This window comes from Tursiops truncatus, chromosome X (assembly GCF_011762595.2).
Source record: "Tursiops truncatus isolate mTurTru1 chromosome X, mTurTru1.mat.Y, whole genome shotgun sequence".
NCBI lineage: Eukaryota > Metazoa > Chordata > Mammalia > Artiodactyla > Delphinidae > Tursiops > Tursiops truncatus.
In genome coordinates, this window is record NC_047055.1 from 25,243,979 (window position 1) to 25,266,680 (window position 22,702).

At 42.7% G+C, this 22,702-nt stretch overlaps 1 protein-coding gene across 1 annotated transcript in view; it reads right to left on the reverse strand.

Annotated features, from left to right (window-relative positions):
- Positions 1-6,491: 6,491 nt before the first annotated feature.
- GRIA3 (glutamate ionotropic receptor AMPA type subunit 3) overlaps positions 6,492-22,702 on the reverse strand; it is a 291,796-nt gene continuing 275,585 nt past the window's right edge. Inside the window, exons 15-16 of the mRNA XM_073799616.1 lie at positions 14,276-14,523; positions 6,492-8,641 (exon numbers count right to left, since the gene is read on the reverse strand). Coding sequence (XP_073655717.1) covers positions 14,278-14,523 — 246 coding nt within the window. The 3' untranslated portion in view covers positions 6,492-8,641; positions 14,276-14,277. The remainder of the gene's footprint in view (positions 8,642-14,275; positions 14,524-22,702) is intronic.

The following is a 22,702-nucleotide window of genomic DNA, read 5'->3' on the forward strand; positions in this document are numbered from 1 at the left end:
GGAGTCAGATGGCAGTAAGTTCTTTCTTTCTTTCTTTTTTTTTTTTTTTGTGGTAAGCGGGCCTCTCACTGTTGTGGCCTCTCCCGTTGCAGAGCACAGGCTCCGGACGCGCAGGCTCAGCGGCCATGGCTCACGGGCCCAGCCGGTCCGCGGCATGTGGGATCCTCCCGGAGCGGGGCACGAACCTGTGTCCCCTGCATCGGCAGGCGGACTCTCAGCCACTGCGCCACCAGGGAAGCCCACAGTAAGTCCTTTCTTGAAGAAGATATGAGGGGTGCATAACTATGGTCTGCTAATGGACTAGCCTAATACCATTGTGTATGAGCGAAATTTATTTGTTTGGATTAAAATTTATATTGCCCACCCACTATCCAGTGGTTGAGTCTCACAAAAGAGATTAGATTTGCACATCTGAGTGTCCTGTGAGTGAATGTATGACCTTCATAGAGTGCAGTAGCTTGGGGCATTGGCCAGGGGGGGCACCCATAGTGGTGATGATGACGACTAGTGCAGGAGATACGCCACATCCGAAGGAACCTGAGGGCTTGGCTGCCTGTCTGGTGGGGGATGAGGTAAGGCTTATTTTGGGAGAAGAGTGACATTGAAAAGATGGCAGGCTATGGGAAACTTCCTTGGCTAACTGATTATGTGAAGGATGGGCCTCTTTGGACAGAAAACTTGTGTGTTTTTTCATTTTCTTTTTAAAAAATTTTTTATTGGAGTATAGTTGATTACAATGTTGTGTTAGTTTCTGCTGTACAGCAAAGTGAATCACTTATACATATACTTATATCCACTTGTTTTTAGATTCTTTTCCCATATAGGCCATTACAGTGTATTGAGTAGAGTTCCCTGTACTATACAGTAGATCTTTATTAGTTATCTATTTTATATATAGTAGCGTGTATATGTCAATCCCAATCTCCCAATTTATCCCTCCACCCTCTTTCCCCTCTTGGTTACCGTAAGTTTGTTTTCTACATCTGTGACTCTTGCTGTTTTGTAAATCAGTTCATTTGTACCATTTTTTAGATTCCACATATAAGTGATATCATATGATATTTGTATTTCTCTGACTTCCTTCACTCAGTATGACAATCTCTACATCCATCCATGTTGCTGCAAATGACATTATTTTGTTCTTTTTTTTTATGGCTGAGTACAGTATAAAGTGGCATCTCTTCTCTCTTCTCAGCACTACTTCCTAAGTTATGCCTCTGGGTTTTTTTTCCACTCTCACATTTCATTCATTTGTTCATTCATTTATTTGTTCAACAGACACAACTCTGTTTCAGTTATGGAAATGATTAAGAGAGAATCTGCCCATGGTCTAGCAGGGAAGACAATATATTGGATTGGCCAAAAAGTTCATTCGGGTTTTCTGTACGATGTTACAGAGTATATCTCTGTGTGTGTGTATATATATATATAGTGTGTATACACACACACACACACACACACACACACACACACACACACACACACCAATATATCTCTGTAGTGCTGTGAAAGAGGCAAGCACTACTGAGATGGGACAACAGAGGTAGGGTCTCTAACTCAATCCTGAGGGGAGAGGCCAGTCAGGGAAGACTTCGCAGAGGAAAGGATGCCAATTTAGTCTTAAAGACAAGAGTATGAGTTAGTCAAGCATAAAAGTGAAGGGATGGAAATTCTAGGCAGATGGAGAAGCATGGTCAAAAACATGGACTCATGGAAAGACATAGCAAAGCCAGAAATTAAGTAGTTGAATATGACTGGGTCTTAGTGGATATTTGTGATGAAGTGGAGAATGGAGGTGAAGAGGTGGTAAACAGTAAGACTGGAGAAATGGGCAGGAGGCAGATCATGAAGGGCTTTTTAAATGATAAACTAAGGTAATTTACTCTTATGCCATAGGGCATTAGGGACCCACTGATGCTGAGGAGTGACGAGATCAGAAAAATCATTCTGGCTGCAGTGCAGAGGGTGAATTAAAGGGATTAAAAACTAGAAAAAGGAGGAAAAACTAAGAGGCTATTGCATTAAGCCATCTAGAAAGTATTTCAAGCTCAAACTAAAGTAGAGATTCTTAGAAGTAGATGGATTTCAGAGAGATGGAGGGAGTAGAGTCATTAGGACTTGGCTGAGGGTAGATGAGGGAAGGAGCAGATAAGGTTGATTACTAGGTTTCGGGATTGGGTGACTAGGCTTGTGGTGATCGATCCCCTGTCCTCCTGTCTTCTCTGTGCGGCCCAACCCTCTGTGGTGATGGCGAGAGTAAAGGAAAGAAATCAAAAGAATGGGCTGCTTACAGTGCTCTGAACGCTTACACAAATACACAGACTTGGCTTTCTGTAAACTGAATACATCCGCCCATTCTTTGCCTGTTCTTTCTCTCGTTCTATCCAGGTTCCACCTAGCATCTCCCTCAGGGTGATCAGAATCATCTCATATTATGTTTCAGGGAGTGGTTTGGGTAGCTTGTTCCTAGTTTGCATATTCCTTCTTTGGTGATAATACTAGTTGGTTTGCACTCATGTGGAAGAAAACCACGTTATGACTCCGGGATCCAAAACGATGAGAAGAGTCATAGCTTTTCACTGCATCTTACAGCTGTACAAGCTGACGGTAAACTGACTCATCTGTTTTTTCGTTGTCATTTGTGCTGTGGGTTCTCTTTTTGAGTGCAAGCCTACTTTTTTCTCGGATTGTCACATCTACCAATTTTAAAGTTTATTAGATTTATTCTTATATTCTATTTTATAGAATATAAGAATATACTGTAATTGGGGGAAAATGTGGGCCTTAGAGGGCTTTACCAGGTTTAGAGAGGGTTTCCCGTCTTTCAAGAAAACTAGCAATCTCAGGGGGGAAGACTGCAATGTTTGGAAATATTCGTAAAATTGTTTCACCCTGTCAGCCTTGCATTCAAGCTCCTTGAGAGCTGCCACCAGAGCTTTAATTGACTTGTTCAGGCTTAATGAATATTTATTAAGAAAAAGTTAAATCAACCATTTTGCTACAGGATTGAAGCTCAGTGAAACCACTGCAGGGATAATTTTGCCAAAGCTGCTGTCACGGGGAGAGGATTATTTTTGAGGCTGTCATTGCAGGTTCTTTTACACTTTTATAGCTAGGGCATCGTGAGTCAGTAAATAAGCAAATACCTCCTGCTTGGAGGGTGGGCAGTTTGGCAGGAAAGTGGTCGTTCTGAGGTTTTCAACAGCTAGAGGCTAATAGGGGCCAGTGTGACTCCTTAGTTCAAAAGGCTCACAGCTTCTGAGGCACAAAGAGAAATTCAGTTAGATTCTACCTGATTACATTAGGAAGTGCAAATCCAAGTGAAGGGGCAGAGGGAAAGTCTTCATTTGGGGCTCTTTCTAGTTGTTCCTCTGAGCACAGGATTGGGCATGGATGGATGTAGATTCTTTCTAGTCATCATCTACCTTGCTGCCGAGACTGCAAGCCCCTGAGGTCAGGAGCCAAGTGTGCTTTCCCCTCAGCCTGGAGAGGAGAGGAAGAGAGTGTAGGCTCTCCCCACAACCGTCTTGTCCAGGTGATGTTTGGTTACAAGGACAGCAATGGCTGTCAAAGAACTTGGGTATCCTGTCTATTCAAATGGGTTTGTGAACTCTCAAGTGTTGAGGATGCTAAGACAGTGGCGGTAGGTTGGGACAATGGCAGACACTCCTAATACCTTCCTCCATCCTGTCCTAACAACAGTGCCCTCCCAGGGAGCCTTCTGAGAAAGTCCAATTGCACCATCTTCACTGAATATAAATGGTTTGTCCATGATTCTTAGTCTTAGATGTAAGGGAAGTCTCCTAGCAACCTCATTCTTTCACACTCAGGCCTGGAGGCAAGTTACAGTAATTCTCAGTGCCACCAACCACTCTCTTCCAAGACCTTGCTTTTTTCTTTTTTTAACATAAATTTATTTATTTATTTTTGGCTGCATTAGGTCTTTGTTTCTACACATGGGCTTTCTTTAGTTGCGTTGAGCAGGGGCTACTCTTCACTGTGGTGCATGGGCCTCTCATTGCGGTGGCCTCTCTTGTTGTGGAGCATGGGCTCTAGGTGCGCAGGCTTCGGTAGTTGTGGCACGTGGGCTCAGTAGTTGTGGCATGTGGGCTCAGTAGTTGCGGCTCACGGGCTCTAGAGTGCAGGCTCAGTAGTTGTGGCGCATGGGCTTAGTTGCTCCGCAGCATGTGGGATCTTCCCAGACCAGGGCTCGAACCCATGTCCCCTGCATTGGCAGGTGGATTCTTAACCACTGCGCCACCAGGGAAGCCCGACCTTGCCTTTTCTTTAGTCTAGATCGATAGGGGTGATACTGTGAGTCCTCCCAGTAACCCCAGATTCAAAAGAAATTTCCTGATGGGACGTTAAGTTCTGTGTGTTCCCACAACTGAATGCAGATATATTGTCGCTGAGTTTTATATCTGCCAAGTGATCTGGTAATAAATGGATGCCCAGGAAGCCCAGTTCAATAGGGTGAGGATACGAGGGGAGGGGTATGGCCGAGAGTAGCTGAACAGCTGGCTCAGATTTTGAAAGTAAACTCTCCAACTGATAATAGGCTTTGGTGGTTTATGACCCTATGAGACATGTCAGTGCATCTTCTGCTTCACTGAGTCTGGACTCTGAGGAATAATGGTTTTGCTTCTTGCTTCTCCATTTGTTCTCATCTTTTTCTATGTTCATCTTCCCAAGTCACAGTTGGCCCTTTCTCACTACCCAATACCAGGAAGGTGATATATAGGACCATTTCTTCCACGATCCTACCAAGGTTTCCTTACCTACATTTGCCCTTCCTGTTTGGAGACTGTCCTATAGACAGAGTGTGATCAGATGTGAGTGTTAACAGGGCAAGAAAACCAATGCAGAGACCAAGAGGCATTCTCCTCTTGTGCACAGGGGGAGTGTGACATCTGAAGGGCAAAGACTGTTTGGCAGACCTGGTTGGCGAGTCTGATCCTATGTGTAAGCAAGATATATAGCTACCTATGGTCTAACTTGAGAAAGACTAAAAGCACCTCTTGCTTCTCCCTTCCTCCCAGGAGCAAAACACTCAACCCCCACCTAAACCCAAGTTGTGCTCCACTGTCCACTGCCACAGCACCTGAGATGAACTTCTTTGAGGAAAGGAACTGGAGTTCCTGTTAAAATAGAAATCTGTTATTTTGTAAGACTTGGAGACATTTGGAACTTGAACTGATTTCAGCAGCCACCACGGGGACCACTGCTGTAATCTAGTCACTGAATCTGCTCCCTAGAGAGTCATTCTCTTCTGGGGGCTGCTACAGGTGTCCTAATCAAAGAAAAGGAAAGCACTTGAAGAGTTATAAAGTGTGAGTGTTTCACCAGATAAATGGCATTTCAGAGGACAGTGAAAATGATAGTAATATGCTGAAGCCTGCAGGCCAAACTGACTGCCTCGTGTTTATCAGCCTACACTTCCTAATCTTCTGAGTTTCCCTTTCCCGCTCCTATCTTTCTCTCGCCAAGGCCTTGTGTTCCTTGCTCCCTAACTCCCTAACCCCAGATATCTTTATTTCCCTAGCATCTCAGCTGCACTCTTCTTCCTTTCTGGCTTAGTTTCAAATTATCCCTTCTCTTTCTCCTATCATTACCCCCTGTTTTCTTTGGTGATCATCATCTAAAACTGGTCTGTATTTAAACACTTGCTTTATTTGTTGGATACAACTATATTGCATGTTCAGTACATATAATTTAGATTAGATCATTAGCCTTTTGTTTCTCTCTCAGAAGCATTCTAAGATCAAGTCTAATCCTAAATTCAGGATTTCTTTCTCCACTCTAGATCAGTGGACCTGGGTGGAGTAAAGATTTTCCAGTGGGACATTAGGTTATCATCAGTAATGAAGGCAGCAGCACAAAACGTAGCCAATTAACTAGGAGGACTAAGACACATACTTGTAATGACATGGGAAAGCAGTTGGAAGTGTTTTTTTTTTTTTTTTTTTTTTTTTGTGGTATGCGGGCCTCTCACTGTTGCGGCCTCTCCCGTTGCGGAGCACAGGCTCCGGACGCGCAGGCTCAGCGGCCATGGCTCACGGGCCCAGCCACTCCGCAGCATGTGGGATCTTCTCGGACCGGGGCATGAACCCGCGTCCCCTGCATCGGCAGGCGGACTCTCAACCACTGCTCCACCAGGGAAGCCCGGAAGTGTTTTTGAAGATCATCAATCCTGAGTTTGGGCACTTCCTCAGGAGGCCAGATCTGGCAATGGGAGGATGGGAGATCAGGGTTAGGGTCAAGGCAAGTGTCTGAGGAGAGGGTCCCAAGGGGTGGAGGAGATGATCACTGGTGGTGATCCTGCAGTTGGGGTGGGGAGAGGCATAATCCTTTGTGAAGATCACCTGTCACGTGACTGTACATCATTGGTAAGGCTTCTGGTGGGAAGTAAATTGGTGACTAATAACTTCTTGGCACCTGCACCCAAGTAAAGTTTAAACAGCCAAAGCCCAGAGACAGAATTCTTTCTTTACAATTTTATTTACAAAATGTATTAAAACTTTGTACAATACCTCATGGCAATGAGGCTCCGTAATTTACGCCCACACATGCAATTTATGCTTTTACGGCCATTAGTTTGCTTGGCAATGTTTCTGTTCACTGAAGTACAGCTTTAACAACAAAAAGAAAATAATTGGAAAAAAAAATCTTCAAGTGACTACCGCCAAACTCCCGTAGCTTGAAGTTAGTAGCAGAAATTTGAAGCAATCAATGTTTCTTTAAACATGCAAGTTTTTAAAAAATAACAAACCAATTTACCCGCCTCTTCATTCCCAGTGAAGTTTCCTCTCTGAAAAATTGATTTGAGTCAACTAACATCCACTTCTCTTTAAACAGTGCCTATGAGAAGTTTGTGTGTAGGTCGGTTAGCTTCCCGCGCCGGAACATCATAGCATTCAGAAGTTGAAAAATCAGTTTCGTGAAAACAAAACAAAAACACAACAGCTTTCCTTTTTTGTTCAATACCATTTAAAATTTGACAGGTGAGTCGTTTGCTTATGACACAATTTTTTGGAATGAAAGTTTATATTACACTTTTCCGGAAACTTTTCGTTGGAAATGAGACTTGTACCTTTCTTTTCTGAAGACGAGCAAATGTGCAGCAAGTCAACTAGAGCATCTAAGGGTCACACTTGGGAAATGAATTTGAGCTCCCAGTTTTTACTGTCTGGAAACTTCCCAGTGCACGTCACTGATGAGAGCAAACTACTGAACTACAGAAAGCATACGTCGTTCTATTGGAGGTAATTAGTGAGCGGAGACTATTTCCTCTGACTGTTCTGATGATGCCAATGGCAGGTACGCAGTTAGTTACTTGATAGCCCGTGGAGCAGTGGAGCGATCTTCGGAGTCAGTAGAGAGACTGCTCCAAGCATGGACCTGGGAATGAGGCTGAGGCCCTCGGTTTAGCAGTAGGTTTGGGAATGCATTTTAGTCTTTGCAAACTAGAAAAGGACACATGCAGTCTGACGGAGAGCCATGGGCAATCACAGGCAACAGCTGGTAAGACAGACCTAGCAAGAGTAAAAGTTAGATGAGAACTGTGGTCTGAACCCACTGGCCCGCCTTGCAATGCGGTCCTGTCCCCGTGGTGTACGCTTGAAAGGCATACTTAGCAGAGAAAGCAGAGCTAAACACAGTGTTGTTTCTGAGAAAGATATTCCAAACACATTTGGGAGTGTCGGCAGCATTTCCCTCACCTCAATGCTAAATACTCAGCTGTCGTGACTTAAAACGCACACTGAAGCAAGAAAAACAGATCTGTGAGCTGAAATTCCAGGCTTCTGAGAAAGCCCCGGGGTCCGTTTTTAGGAAAGCACCGAGAGGTATGCTTAATAGTGCCCGTCCCTTGCTACACACAAGTCAATTTCGAAAGCTATGTGAATCCCTTCACCGAGTGGGAAGTTAGCAAAGCATTTTCACAAAACCATTTCAAAACACAGAAGTCACTGTTCAGTCCCTTTTCCAAAGTGTTTCAATTTTCTTAAGTGTTGCATTTACATTCTAAAGATATACACATTTCAGCAAAGTTGAAAGGAAATAGGGTGCACAGAACATCACCACCAACAGGAAATACCAAAAACATCTGGTCAGCAGATCCTAGAAGAAATGCCAGTCTGTCCTCCCAGACAGGGAGTCAGATTTGTTTTTTTTAAATCAGGAGGAATTATTTAAATCAGGAATAATTATTTTAGCTAAGATGGGCCGATTTGCTGAATTGGAATTTTAAATTTGTCTGTGTGTGTGTGTGTTAAAGAACATGGTGTTTGTATACTGTGCAGTGGTATCAAAGAATGGCTTTTGTTGAATTGACTTTTTTTAAAATAAGATTAGTTTTCGCATACTGGAATCTTGCATGTCCATTTTTTTGTTGATTTTATTTTAATTTTTTCAAGCAAAGCAAAAAGATTTCAATGATGATTTGCATTGTCGCGAGTCTCAGAGTATTCCATAAGGCACTGAAGGAAAAAAAAAATCAGTTTTTCCTATTGAAAGGTCATTGCACCATCAGCAATATTCGTGTCATGCCCGACACCAAGGAGAGTGAAATCTGGCTCAGGATCCTTGAAGCAGCCACGTTTCCGGTGATTCCTCTTGTCACTTGCCTCCAGTGGGAAGGGATCTGCAAAGGCAAGGGGGAAATTTAAGTTTGAACGGGCTTTCTATTGGGAATGGAAGTTTACTATGGCTCAGTCTATCCTGGACAAAAACCACGGCTCTTTTCTCACACTGGCATCTCTGAGGCTGCACCCTGCTTGATTGGCTTTAGCCAACAGGTCTGTTTAAATTCTTTCACTTGAAGCAAATGCTTTGCAATAGGTTAAATTAGGTTCATTTTTTTACTATGCATTGTACCAAGGAATACACGGGCATTGCATGATGTCTAACTCAAAAAGCGTTCATCACTTAGGGTGTAGGTATACTAGAAAGCCTTCGTGGCATTTCAATATAGATACTCAGGACAACGACACTGTAGAGTATATTCTGATTGCAGAACCTGTGACAGGACTGTTTACCTAGGACAGAGTGGAAGCAGTGTTCTACGGCTCGCTCAATTGAAATCCATTTGACTGCTCATTGCCAGAAAGGTCACAGCTTGTTTCTCTTCATATCTACAACCTTAGTTATTAAAGTCAGAAAATAGCACATGGACTGTAAAGAGACAGCACATTCCAGGAAGAGGCCAGAACAGTGATACCCACGAAGGGGATTGGCTTCCATGGGGGTGTTTGCCTTGATATTATGGGCCTGATTGAGATGTTGATGCTGCCCTCCTTTTGGAGGCATTAACTAGTGCAGGGAGTTCATTTGCCCCCAACTCTGAAAACTTAAGACCACTTTCATGCCTCCTTTTCAAGCTCACATCCATCCTCTCCATCCTTTCCCTCTACACTAATGGGACCCTTCTTTTTCTCATGAGCTAATGCTGAATTTTATCCCAAAGGAATGACATGATCATTATCTACCACTGGCCCTGGAATAAAAGTATCTGTAAGAAGAATGTCAAAGATGCATCTGAAGGCCAGAAGCCCCAAAGAAGCAGAATAAGACTAACATAGAAGTGGGTAAACCTCTTCCTTGGAATCACTATGGTCCAGAGTCATATCTATCTCAGAAGTTTGGGGAAAGCTTATGTCTATGACAGGAAGATCAACCCTCTTCTCTCTCTATTGGCCATGGGATGTCATTTCCCACCTGCATAACTTTGGGAAAGCCACCTAATCTCTCAATGCCTCTGTTTCCTGTTTTTAAATGGGGGTAGATGAGATATTACCACTGAAGGAAAGGTCCTCTGGGAACAAAGAACATCACCCCTTCAGTTATCTAGAATGTTTTCCACTTAACGTAAGATGAACTCTTTAAAGCAGGAACGCTTCCCCAGCAAGAATGTCTATGGCTGCAGAAGGAAAATTGATTCTTTCGAAATGGGCGGCATGAACAAAGTTAATATTTTCTAGGAAGACTAAACAGAACTGTATTAGAGGAAAAATGGAAATCTTTTTCCTTAACCTCAGGCATTTTGAGGTCTTGAAAATAAGAAGGATTTCAAAAATATTGAAGAAACCAAAGAAGCCAGAAGTAGTTGTGAACAGCAATGAGGAAATGGGAAAGAATTTCTTAAAACAGTGAGCAGAGTGAGCCCTAGGGTGCAGTGAATCTGGAACGCCTGATGGTTGGTCACCTGCCCAGGCATCCTGGGGGCCCCTCTTCCAGTGGGTGGCCAGTAACCCAAACAGGCAGCAGGTCATCAAGAGGCCGTCTGCTCCCCAGTGGGTGCTGGATCTGAGGCGTGTGTTCCCACAATGAGTCCAATAACCCGGACTCTACTCTCAGCCATGGCAAATGAGAGATGACCCCCTTCTCTTTCAAGGATGTCTTTTTGTTAACTAGATTCCACCTAGATCATATTTTTGCAGCTGATTTGCACTTGAGTCATTCTTCCTGAAGAATTACTGGTACCATAAACTGCTAAGGCTGGCTCTGATAATAACAATAAAAGTAAAATCTCAGGGTGCTTCTCCATCTCTGTGCCCCTGAATGGACCCTGACAGATCTAGGCCAGCTCAGGGAACCGGAAGCCTGATAACTAGGTAACAAGTCAGAAGGCACTAGGAGATATTCCAGAACTTCTTGGGAAATAAAAGATGAGTGAGCAAAGACCAACATTCCCCTAACGTTACATCACCACACTGGCTGAGGACAGCAGAGCGGTTTCTATTTCCTGCTCAGCCTGCTTTGTGCCTCGACTGACACATGTCAGGTTTTTTCTGGCAGCCTCTGAGGCTTTTCCTCCTTGTCTTTCCCTCCATGACCTACACATTTACACATATATCCATCCCTCCTCAGGGCACCATTGATGATCTCTTGGCATCACTTATTAAACAGACATTTGCTCTTTAGGTGTCCCTGCTCAGAAAGGAGAAGTGAAGCCATGTAGAGCAGAGTATATCCCACATTCTCTCAGATCAATCGTACTACACCATGGATTCCTATATTTTTCAGGCCCAGAACAATACCCATAGTACAAATCCTTATCTCAACCCTTCTAGGATCACCATATGGGGGAATCAACTTGGTCATTAATTCACGAGCCCATTCTTTTTTCTTCTCCACTATGGGAAAACTCAGCACCCTCACGCCACTCTGTCCACATTTCTTTCATAAGATAGAATCCAACGTGGCTCCAAACTACCTATTTTAGGTATTTCCTGAAATCAACTTGAAAAATAAATTGGACAGTTCTTTTGAAATATATCAACATTTTTAGGGTTTTTTTTTTAATAAGCAGTTTCTACTCTCACAGGGGGAAAAAAATGGTCTTCTTATCCTAAAACTGTCTTCATATGTAACACTGGCCATCACTAAGATGACACTGAACTTTGCAATGGCTTGTTTGCGGAGGCTTTCCCCAGGTTTTCATCCTAGGGATGATTGCCAAGGTGCTAGCTAACTGGGCTGTAACCACGTTGGCATCGATGTCTATTTGAGTGTGATTTTTGCCTCAGTTAGCCCGAATTTTGCTTCACAAAATGGGTCAGCCAAGATGACGAAAGGAAAGCCAGAGTACCAGAAGTTGTGGCAAGTTAATTTCTTATGCTCTTCCCCCAGGTTTAATGTTCTGGGCCTCCACTTCAGGACTGTAGCATTCTGCCCAAATTGCTGATCCCAGTTTGGTCTCCCTCTCTCCCTCTCTCCCCTCCTCTGTGTCTGTCTGCCTTTTTGTCACTCTCCTTCCCTTTCTCCCTCCCCCTTCCTTCAATTCCTTAAGTTACATCCTCTGAGACAGCTTTCTCTAGAATCTTACTACTCCCTAGACCAGCAGCATCAACACGACCTGTGAGCTTGTGAGAACTGTAGAACCTCAGGCCCCGTCCCAGAGCAGCTGCCTCAGGACCTGCATTTTTATAAGATCCCCAGGTGGTTCATATGCATATTGCCAGTTGGGAAGCACTGCTCTGGGCCTTTAATGAGAGACTGAGGCTATAGGAGTTGGGGAGCAGGGACATAGATTCTCAGATGGAATGGCTGATAATAAAGAGGGTCTGGAGACTGTGTGACCCTAAGCCCTGTTACAGAAAGCTTCCTTTTGGGGAACATAGGAGCGATTGAATATACACCCTCATGTCAAGTGCATAAGAAGGAGGGCAAATGGAGGCTTGGTGAAGTCTCTCAAGACATTTTTGTAAAGAAGTGAGACATAGACTTAGGATCTGCTCTCCATTTGACAGGATCCCACTGGGGTTTCAAGGTTTCTGGAGAGCACCGGGCCACGCGTAGAGAGCGGTGGCGTGGTTTAGTGAAGAATACAGCTACAGGAGGAAGAAGAGCTGGGTTCTAGTCCCAGAACTGCCACTGCCTAGCTGTGTTGCCTTTAGCAAGTCATTTGATGTGGCTGGTACCTCGTTACCTGAAAGGGGAAATATTTTCTGCCCCATTACCTCAACTGAGGCAATAGATGTGAGAGCACTTGGAAAACTGATATGCAGATTTCAGGTGTATTATTTCTTTGGATGCCAATATCTCAGAATTTGGGATAAGTAAGCTAGGCTGAAATCACCCATGTACTCTCTTATGAGAAAGCAATAACATGCCCCCAATTGTAATGGGCCTATATAACCTACTCAAGAGTAAAATATTTTAAGCACGCTGGAACATGAAATGCTTGCATGCAAACAGTGCTAATTGCAGATGAATCCACGTATTGTCCATTCAACAATGCAATGGGAACACTTTGTTAGTGGGTTAGTCGGTGGCAAAAGGCTGCAGCCTGCAGCAGGAAAGAACAACCAGCAACTTCATCAAACAAGATAATGCCTTCCATGGTGAGGACAAATGATTTATGTGGATGAAATATCATTTAAAAATTGGCTGAATTTAGATCCGCACCATGAAATATAAAGTCAAAACACAGATGCATTTGTAGAAATTCAAACACATGGACATTGACTCAAGAGGTCAAAAATCTACCTAGAATAAGGGCTACGAAGTTTCTAATTGTTCTGTTCCACTTCGGATAGGTGTGTTACTGATGACAGATGCACGTGAAGGTAACAAAACTATTTTCTCTTAAACACTTCCAGAATGGAGATGTTATCCTAACTCAAGCTTGCCTTTGAACATGTCTGAGTTATTGGTGAGTTTTAACTATAGCTGCCAGAATCAAGGTGGCATCAGTCAGGTTCATTTAAGTATGAATTTGGGAACAGCCAGCAGCAGGGAACCTAGACTGTCCTTTGGGAGACACTTACCTCAATGAACATCAGTTCCAAGAAAGGGACAACAAAGGAACTCAAAGATTAAAGAAATTGTCTCAGGCTTATACTTAAGAGATCCACCACACCCCTATAGAAGCACTACCTTTCTCAAGGTAGCAGCTCCCCATTTCCATTCCTCATTTTAACATCAGTTCCAGAGAGCTGCTTTCTCTAGAGCTTCACTGTCCAATATGGTAGTCACCAGCCACATGTGACTATGGAACACTTGATATGTGGCTAGTGTGAATTGACATGTGCCATAAGTATAGAAGACACCCCTGATTTCTAAGACTTAGTATGAAGAAAAGAATGTAAGGGCTTCCCTGGTGGCGCAGTGGTTGAGAGTCCGCCTGCCGATGCAGGGGACACGGGTTCGTGCCCTGGTCCGGGAAGATCCCACATGCCGCGGAGCGGCTGGGCCCGTGAGCCATGGCCGCTGAGCCTGCGCGTCCGGTGCCTGTGCTCCGCAACGGGAGAGGCCACAACAGTGAGAGGCCCGTGTACCACAAAAAAAAAAAAAAAAAAAAAAAAAAAAAAAAATATATATATATATATATATATATATATAAAAGAATGTAAAACACTTCATTCACTTTTTACATTGATAACAAGTTGAAATGATAATACTTCGAATATACTGGGATAAATGAAATATATCATTAAATTAATTTTGCTTGTGTTACTTTAGAAAATGGCTAGAAGAGCACTTAAAATTACACATGTGGTTCACATGTGGCTTGCAAATGTTCCCACGGAACAGTGCTGCTCTAGAGAATTTCTTTTTCCTTTTGGGTCGCAGACCACAATTTAATTACAACTATGCTATTAGGAAAGCACCACTGTCTGACAAGAAAGCACAACCATTATTTTCAAAGAATCAAATGGTTGCAAAGAATAGACAATTCCTGAAACAACAAACCAAACTGAAAGACAACAAGAAAAGAAAAAGAGATTGACATACAGTAACATAAACTGATTAGTTTACTAGACCTTAACCGTACCCCTAGATCTTAACACTCTCTGTTCCATACACGTTGTAGCCTTCTCTGTATGTAGCGTAATTTTGAGTGTTGGTGGCAGGAGCAGGCTTAAAGTTTTGGGTGTTCTTTGTGAGTTTCATGCGTTTGGACTCTGCCCGTGATTTGTAACAGAATTCTATCAAAGCCACCATCATGGCCAGCCCCAGACCTCCGACAAGTATATAGAAAACGCCTGCCACATTGCTCAGGCTCAGAGCGCTGGTCTTGTCCTAAGAGAAATGAACAAGGTGATTAGTTCTTGGGGAAAACAAAGACAATGGGACATTATAATGCATTGCAACAGTATATGATAGTTCTAAGTTGTAAAATAGCTAAACATTGATGTAAATGCTATGACTCAACTCTGGCAACTGGCTGATGTTTCACAATGGCCAGCAAGATGGTAGATGGTGCTTCTGTTGACAGTTGTGGTCCTCCCCTAAATGTTCTTTTAGTTTGACTCCTTAAATCCATTAGTACCTCAAGATGGTGTCAACAACTAAATAAACAGCACTCGGCCATGGGAGCAAAAGTGGAAACACAAGCACAACTTAGTCCTCTGCCGGCTTCGATAAACACCATTTGCCAGAGTTGAGCTGTGACATCATCTCTGTCGATGTAACACTCTTTTCATTTGGGAACTTGAAGCACTCTTTCCCCTCTCTGCCCCGCAACACCTCTTTCTCCCTTGTCAACAACTGGTCTTTAAGATGACAGGTGAGAACGTTAGAGGTTCCTGATATTCATATCTGGGGAGTTACCTCACAAGGGTTTGTTTTAAAAGGATTAACTCTCCCCTTTCACCCAGTGGCTGAGAAATTGCTCCTTTGAGGACTGGTTGCTAAGGCCTCATCCTCAGCGCAGCAAGTCTTTGTGCTGCGGGAACAAGGGCACAGCACAAAGAATTGGCTCTGTTCCCTCTTCCTGAGAGTTTAAGGACCCGCTGGGTCCTGAATTGGCTCCATACAAATCAGAAAACTTTTCCAGGAGGCTGATGATTAAAAAAAAAATCCGGCTCATTTTTAGCTTTTACTCCAGGGAATGTAGAGAATAATTAGGAAAAAAACCCAAAACAAAACACCCCTATACTCATCTGCTCTCTATTTAAAATGGGGGGAACATCGAGGAAGCCGGTCAGTGACTTTCAGGTCAAACTGCAAATCTGACTAAGCTATCTGCCTGTATGAAAAAGCAGAAACTGAACTGCTGAACAACGGAAAGAAAAAAGTTGGTGCCTTGAGCCCTACCTTGAGGTAGGACACAGCAAGGGCCAGGAGCCTTTCTTTGAAAAAAATAAAATAAAGTAGCATTTTGTAGTCTTTTTAGAGGGAATGTAACCATTTTGCTGCTGAATACAACGGAATGGAATACCCAAATTGTCAAGCCAGTGAATTGAGTATCTTATTCAAATGATAGCACAGTGACCAGATGATGGCCATGGCTGACACTCAACACTGTGGCTCAGCCAGTCCTGGTATCACGTAAAGAATTAAATGCAAAAACAATATGGCCATGTCCTGATTCTGTTTTCATAGGAGCCAGTCCTGCACTTGTTTACCTTAATAAAAAGGCCAATTGGAATTAAGTCGCATGATCGGGAAGAGGGGTAGGGACATGCCTCATGTCTACAACAACCTTGCAAATAGTCACTCTTCTAGGATGAGTGACAGTTAGCTAGACAAGTGGTAAGAATTTCTATAACTTAGGAAACAATGGATCATCTCCTTAAGGAGGCAGGTGAAGCTGTCTGCAAGGATGTTCCACAGTCCATTAGGAAAAGGACCAATTTCTGGTAACCTGCCCTCTCCCATTAGATTTTTATATGTATGTGGTTTTTGATGGGGGAAAAAGTGTCCTTTACATCACCCATGTAAGCCGTAGCAACAAAGTTTCAAGTTCCATGTATTTAAGTTTCAAAGAATTCCCTGCTGTGGGATGTAGAAAACCAGTAGCAAAATGGTTCACTGCACAAGGAAAATGAGTGACATTTCATGAAATGAATTAACTGATACCACAATATTAGTTCAAAAAAAGGAAAGGCAAAAATTGAAACTAAAAAGGAACTTTCTTAGGGGAGCAAAGGGGGGCAGGAAGGAGGCGGGGAAGAGTGTTTCATGCTTATCAATGTGATGTTATCCTGAGAAGGTATACCCTTAAGGAGCATGCGACTGAATTTTAAAAGTATTACGTACAGAGATTCAAATGACACCTTTGGAAGAGAGAAGTGTGACAGACTTAATGAGATTCGAGATCCAAATAGATGCTGAACTCAATACGACAGCAGCTGAGAGGAGGCTGGCTAATCATTCTGCTTACAGAGACCAGTCTTTGTTATTGATTTCTTTGACTGTTTTCAGGTGGGATCGACATAATATATTCATAACCAAAGGCATTTACAACTACAAAGTCTCTGACACTGTAAGAGGTTAAGAAAAAGTACTGTCACAACTGGATCATTTTTTGTTTTTTGGGTTGTCGTTGTTGTTCTGTTTTCTCTTTGAACTTTCGAAATGTGAAATACAGTAAAACCCCCTTATAACACAGCTCGTGATTTTACTGCTTTGGGAACATGGTGGGTCAGATTGAGTTCCCTAATCGTAAGGATAGCTCGCCGGAGTCGATGACTGATGTCACGTGGCAGGCCTCTGAGACTGGTGTTTGCCTCATTCCCTCAGCGCTGGTGTTATAAAGGGGTCCCACTGTGTCAGGGAGTGTCTGTTGGGAAGGAAAGCCGTTTTAGGGTAGAAAATAAACAGTGGTTCAAAATGTGATTGCTAATCAGTACAAAAAGACCTTCAGCGACTGACCTTACTCCCGGAGTCCTTCGCTCCGCATTCCCCCTTATCGTACCACCATTTGTTTTTCAGCTTGTCTAAGATGCCTTGTTCACTGAGTTTCAATACTGCAAGGTTTACAGGCGTTCTTCACGTGGGAAATAACATAAATAACATTATATTATGTTATTTTATGTTATTCAAGCTTCAAACTACTTTAAAACTATAGAAAGCGATAAAGCAGGGGGCCCTGGCCACAGAGTAATTTTAGACACTGCAGGCAACCTGAGCATTACCTTATAAAAATTAACACTACAGCAACGCTATATTTACCAGGGCCTGCCCATATCGCTTTGAGTAATCGGCACACACTGTTAAATAATGAGGATAGAAAAAAGGCACTCCTCAGATAGGCTGTGTGGGGTGAGGAGGGTCTCCCCTCAAGTGACAATTGTCGGCGGCAGCTTGCAGTAGCTTTGTGACGGAGGTGTGTTAGGTTTGATCTAACTGGGTGTCTTGTTGTACTTCCAGACAGAAAGCAAGTTTTATGGAGGAGTGGGGAAGGGAAGGGGACCAGAAGGGGAGGCGTTTCCACATGTGGAGACAAAAGGATGAATCCGAACAGAATAGAAGATAGATTCTACGTGAATAACATGCCTTCTGATGAGTTGTCCTTTATTATACATATCTGTTGCCCAGCTGAAAATGAGCTCAGAAAGAACTGTACTACATACATGTCTTCACAAACTGCATTCTTATGCACATACTTGTCTTAGTATTAAAGGTATAACGTGGACCTCTGAGTTTTGGATAAGAGTACTTTCAACAATGGGAGAACTGGTCTATGGATTGTTTTTGAGTTACTGATCAGCTCTCTCTCTGATATGGTCATAAGTCTGTGAGCGACTCAGATCACCAAAAGGTGAACTAGATTGTTTAAAAATGGATTATTAATATGGCATGGCCTGAAATGGCAAGCTGACTGCCCCTATGGGTAGCGCTGTGGAGGAAGTTTAGATAAGCTGTTCTAGTGAGATAAGACTTCCTCAACTAAGAGGCTAATAAGTCCCCAGGAGGCCAGCCCACTGCTCCCTCGTCCTCCACCGCTTAAAGTGTGAGGACTTCTTTGAGAGCCACTGGGCAAACGCAGGATACTCTCCTGGTTCTAGGATAACGATCTTCTCTCTTAGAAATTTCTTCAGCTGTAAAATGGGAATAATGACCTTTACTCTGTCTCCTTTCTAGAGCTAATGAATCTTAAATAAAGTATCTCTAATAACTTTAGATTAAAAATGCATTATTTACAGAGGGTGGCATATTTCTATTATGAGGCAATAAACTGCTGTGTGTTCAGATTCACGTGAACAATATTGCCAATACTAGTGCACGTTTTTCTGAATGCCACCAGTTTACCAGGAGGAAAACAGATATATTTATGTAACTATGAACATTCCATAGAATTTCTGAGCTTATTTTGGGTAACTTGGACCCACTAACATATCCAGTCATTGACAAGACTTCTGTTGTCACAGAGATCTGGCCTCTATCAGACCAAGTCCCCAAAGCCTATTTCCTTTCTTCTCCCCTTTGCTGTTGAGAGCAGAAGGACCATCTCATCTTGAGAATTCTGAGAAACATATCATCATTTTAAAATAATAGGCAATTTCAGAGTACTTGGGATTTGAAAGGCTGTAAACCTTTAGTGTCGCAGAGGTGACACTTTCTTGGGGAGTGCAGAGCTTGGCAGCCAGAATGTCTGCATTTTGTTTCTCACCAGGAAACTGAGGTCCTTTTATACTTTAAACAATTCCTTCAATCAATGCTCAGAAGCTGAGGCTTCTCAAATGCTAGCCAGACTTGCTTGGAATGCAAAGCAACAAAAGATACTCAAATAAAAATTGGAGCCTCTTTAGGATATTACTGGCAGTGAAAGTTAAGTCTTAGACTTTTAAGGGACAGACAGGCCATCTATGGCCCTGAGATCAGTGTTGGAACTGCCTTCTCCCCTAATCCCCACTGTCTGGCCTCCTCCTCTCTCCTTTCCCCCTATTATTTTTTACTTTATCACCCCCACCTTTCTTCCAGTGCTGTGCCTTAAGCTAGGCACTGGGACCCAGGCTAAGGATTAGGACAGTCGGCTTAAGTTGCAGGGGAGATGCTTTCCAATGGCATATGGGTGACTGACTCCATCAGGACCTCAGGAAAAATTACAAAGCATTTTTTTCTTCCTTTCTGTGCTTCCTTTTTTCTTATTGTAAAGGGCCCAGTGTCTTCACGCTGCTCTCTAAGCCCTTACCAGGCCCCGACCTCCCTCAAGCTACTATACTCTTCAAATTACTTCATTCAATTTCTTTAGTACAGCTGCTCTTACTAGATCTCAGGAACAGAGCAGTCTGATTAAAGGCCCTCACACTAAGGTCCAAATAGAGACCTTTCCCTAGAGATCCTGGGTTTTAAAAAATTTGTCAACCCTTAAGTGAACTAGGTTGATAAAAGTGTGACATGTTCGTTTAGAACAATGGTTCTCAAAGTGTGGTCCAAGGACCCCTGGAGGATCCCTGAAAACTTTTCATCATAGGGTCTGTGAGGTCAAAACTATTTTTGTAATAATACTAAGGCATTCTTTGTCTTTCTTACTCTTATTCCCTCATGATGTACAGTGGAGTTTCCTGGAGGCTACATGACATGTAATATCACAACACATTGAATGAAGAAGCAGAAATGAGAATCCTATTCTCTTATATTAAGCCAGACATTAAAGCTATTTGCAAAAATAGGACAATGCCGCTCCCCACTAATTTTTTTAAAAAGTTATTTTTCATAAAAAGTATGTTATTTATGTTAATATACATTGGGTTTATTATTTTTAAGGGAGTTAATACATTATTTTAAAATTCTTCAGTTTTAATTTCTGATATGTTAAGTGTTAATAGACTTAATACATATGAACAAAATCTTTTGGGGGTTCCCTATAACTTTTAAGTGTGTAAAGGGGTCCTGGGATAAAAAGGGTTGAGATGCACTGGTTTTAGAGGAGGGTAGATTTTTCCCCTGCTGGGGCCTAGTCTGGGCTGCCACCCTCCACTCCTGCCAAAACCCAGGCTGAGCATTTAAGCATCCAGGTCAGCAACTTAGCATCCTACTTTTCTGACAAATGGCCTACCCCTGCCTTAGGCCATCAGGTGGCTCCCACAGAATGGTTGGTAGCTGCTCTCTACGCCCATGGCATCCACGGTTACAGTAGAGGTTACCTTAGAGCAATGGTTCTCAATCGGGGGTCATTTTGTCCTCCAGGGGACACTGGACAATGTCTAGAGTCATTTTTCACTGTCACAACTGGGAGGGTGGGGAATGCTACAGGCATCTAGTGGGTAGAGGCCAGGGATGCTGTTAAACACCCTACTTGGCACAGGGAGGCCCTCCACAACAAAGCCCCAGATGTCAACAGTACCGAGGCGGAGAAACCCTGCCTTAGAGCGTCCAGACCTCATCTGTTGCCCCAGGGCTTTAGAGAAATCTGACAAATGATATACCCTTAGAAGTTTAGTCTTTGATCGGAAAAAAAAAATCACAGGGCTTAAGGAACCTGGCAGGGAACCAATGTGCACTTGGGAACTTCTAAATAAAAATGAAGGAGAAAAACAAACATTTTAAGAAGTAGCACAGGCAAGGAGCATAAAAGCTGTAATCAGAAATCACAGATAATACCACTTAACAAGGTTAGGATAGCTGCCAGGAAAAGAAAGTACTTTAAAGGCCAAATCTCCTAGAATTGTATGTTGCTGTGGGGTGGAATAAATTCCCAAGATGGCAGAGAAAAACTGCTTGTAACCACGTAATTTTCTCTCTTACTGTACCTTACTGGATGTATTGCCAAACTCAATTCAAATCAACCAAATGTATTGACACCCTCCTCCCAACACACACACACACACACACACACACACACACACACACACACACACACACAATTTGGTATTTTAAAGGAAGTGGAATTAGGTGGACATCTGGTCATTTTAAATGTCACTTTCCTCATGATGCCATTTTTGTTCCTCACCCAATATTTTCTCTCCCTCCTCCTTCCTCTTCTACCTGGCCTTATTATTTGGGCCCAGGTCTTGTGTCTCCCTCTAGGCTGTGTTTCTCAAAGGGAGGCACCATGACTTATGTATTTGTATTCCCCACTTAGAATAGTTCTCTCAATAAATACTTGATTAGAAAACTCTCTTTTAGCTTTTGTTTTTCAGCCTAGTACTTCACACATAATAAAATTATTATTATTATCGGTCAAGTTCAATAATCACTTTAAGAAGGTAGATTTATGGTCTCTATAAGTAAAGAAATCGAGGCACAGATAGGTTAAGTAATCTGCTCAAAACTGCACAGCAAATTATGGGGCAGGCCAGAAGGCAAATTAACACGCATCCAACTCTGTACTGTACATTCTCCAATGGAACACACAGAAAAGGGGTAGCAGTCCTCATTGTTTTCATTCTTAGGGCTTGGATGTTCATAATGAATTTTTTCTTTAGGGATCACCATACTCCAACTATCAGCCTAGCAAGGGTATATCTAGCAGCTGGGGCCTTTCACTGCGACACAGCAATACGTCTCCAGGGGAATGTTTCAGAGCAATTACTGTAGGTCCTTAACTGGTACCTGAGAGAATTATAAGTCAGAAATATTTACTGTACTCACTTCAGTAGATAAAAGAAAGAATTAAACAAAGTAGGTCAGATTCCTATCATGGAAATGAGGCAGGCATTCTCCCCTCTGAAGGGCTTGCTATGGACGTTTTGCTGAGTAGAGCACTCGTAAGACAAAAACACAGGTTGGCAAGCATAGGGAGAGAACAGGAGGGCTTTGTGATGTAATTTCAAGGGGTCTGGGAACATCCCCCTGTCCACAAGTATTTTCCTCACTGGTACCTTTATTTCCATCATGAGAATTTCACACCTTTAAGTTTGAGCAGCATTCCTTGTTAAAATACAAAGCTTCCTGAGAAATGGGAAAGGAAGCAAAGAGTAACTATTTCTAAACTCCAACTCTTTGTTCCATTTCGTTTAAAAAATGTTCGGGGGGGAAAGGGTGTAAACTTCTCCTATGTAAAGGGTGTAAATTGCACCCATGTCATAAAACTGTATATGGGTTGTTGATTAGATGGAGAGGATGAGAGTGAATGTGAACTAGATAGTCAGTTAACAGCATGTGAAGGTAGCACAGACCTGTGGCAGGATGACTATTCCTGAATGCTGCCAACAGTCACAGAGTGGCATCTATTTTTTTTTTAATTGGGATAGTAATGTAATTCATAATGCCTTGAAAATGAGTTCTGTTTTTGAAGAAAACATAACTAACTGATACAAATTTCTGCTTATCTCTGCCATCCACACCTGGTAACAACTCAGCGACAAAGCACTGTGCTCATTAATCCAGGGCATCCAGCCCTGGGTGGCGATTGTCTAGGTTCCCAGCTTGTTCCTGGGAGCTATGAACCGGCCATTGCAAAGTTCAGTGTCATCTTAGTGATGGCCAGTGTTACATATGAAGACAGTTTTAGGATTAGAAGACCATTTTTTTTCCCCTGTGAAAGTAGAAACTGCTTATTAAAAAAAAAAAAAAAAAACCTAAAACT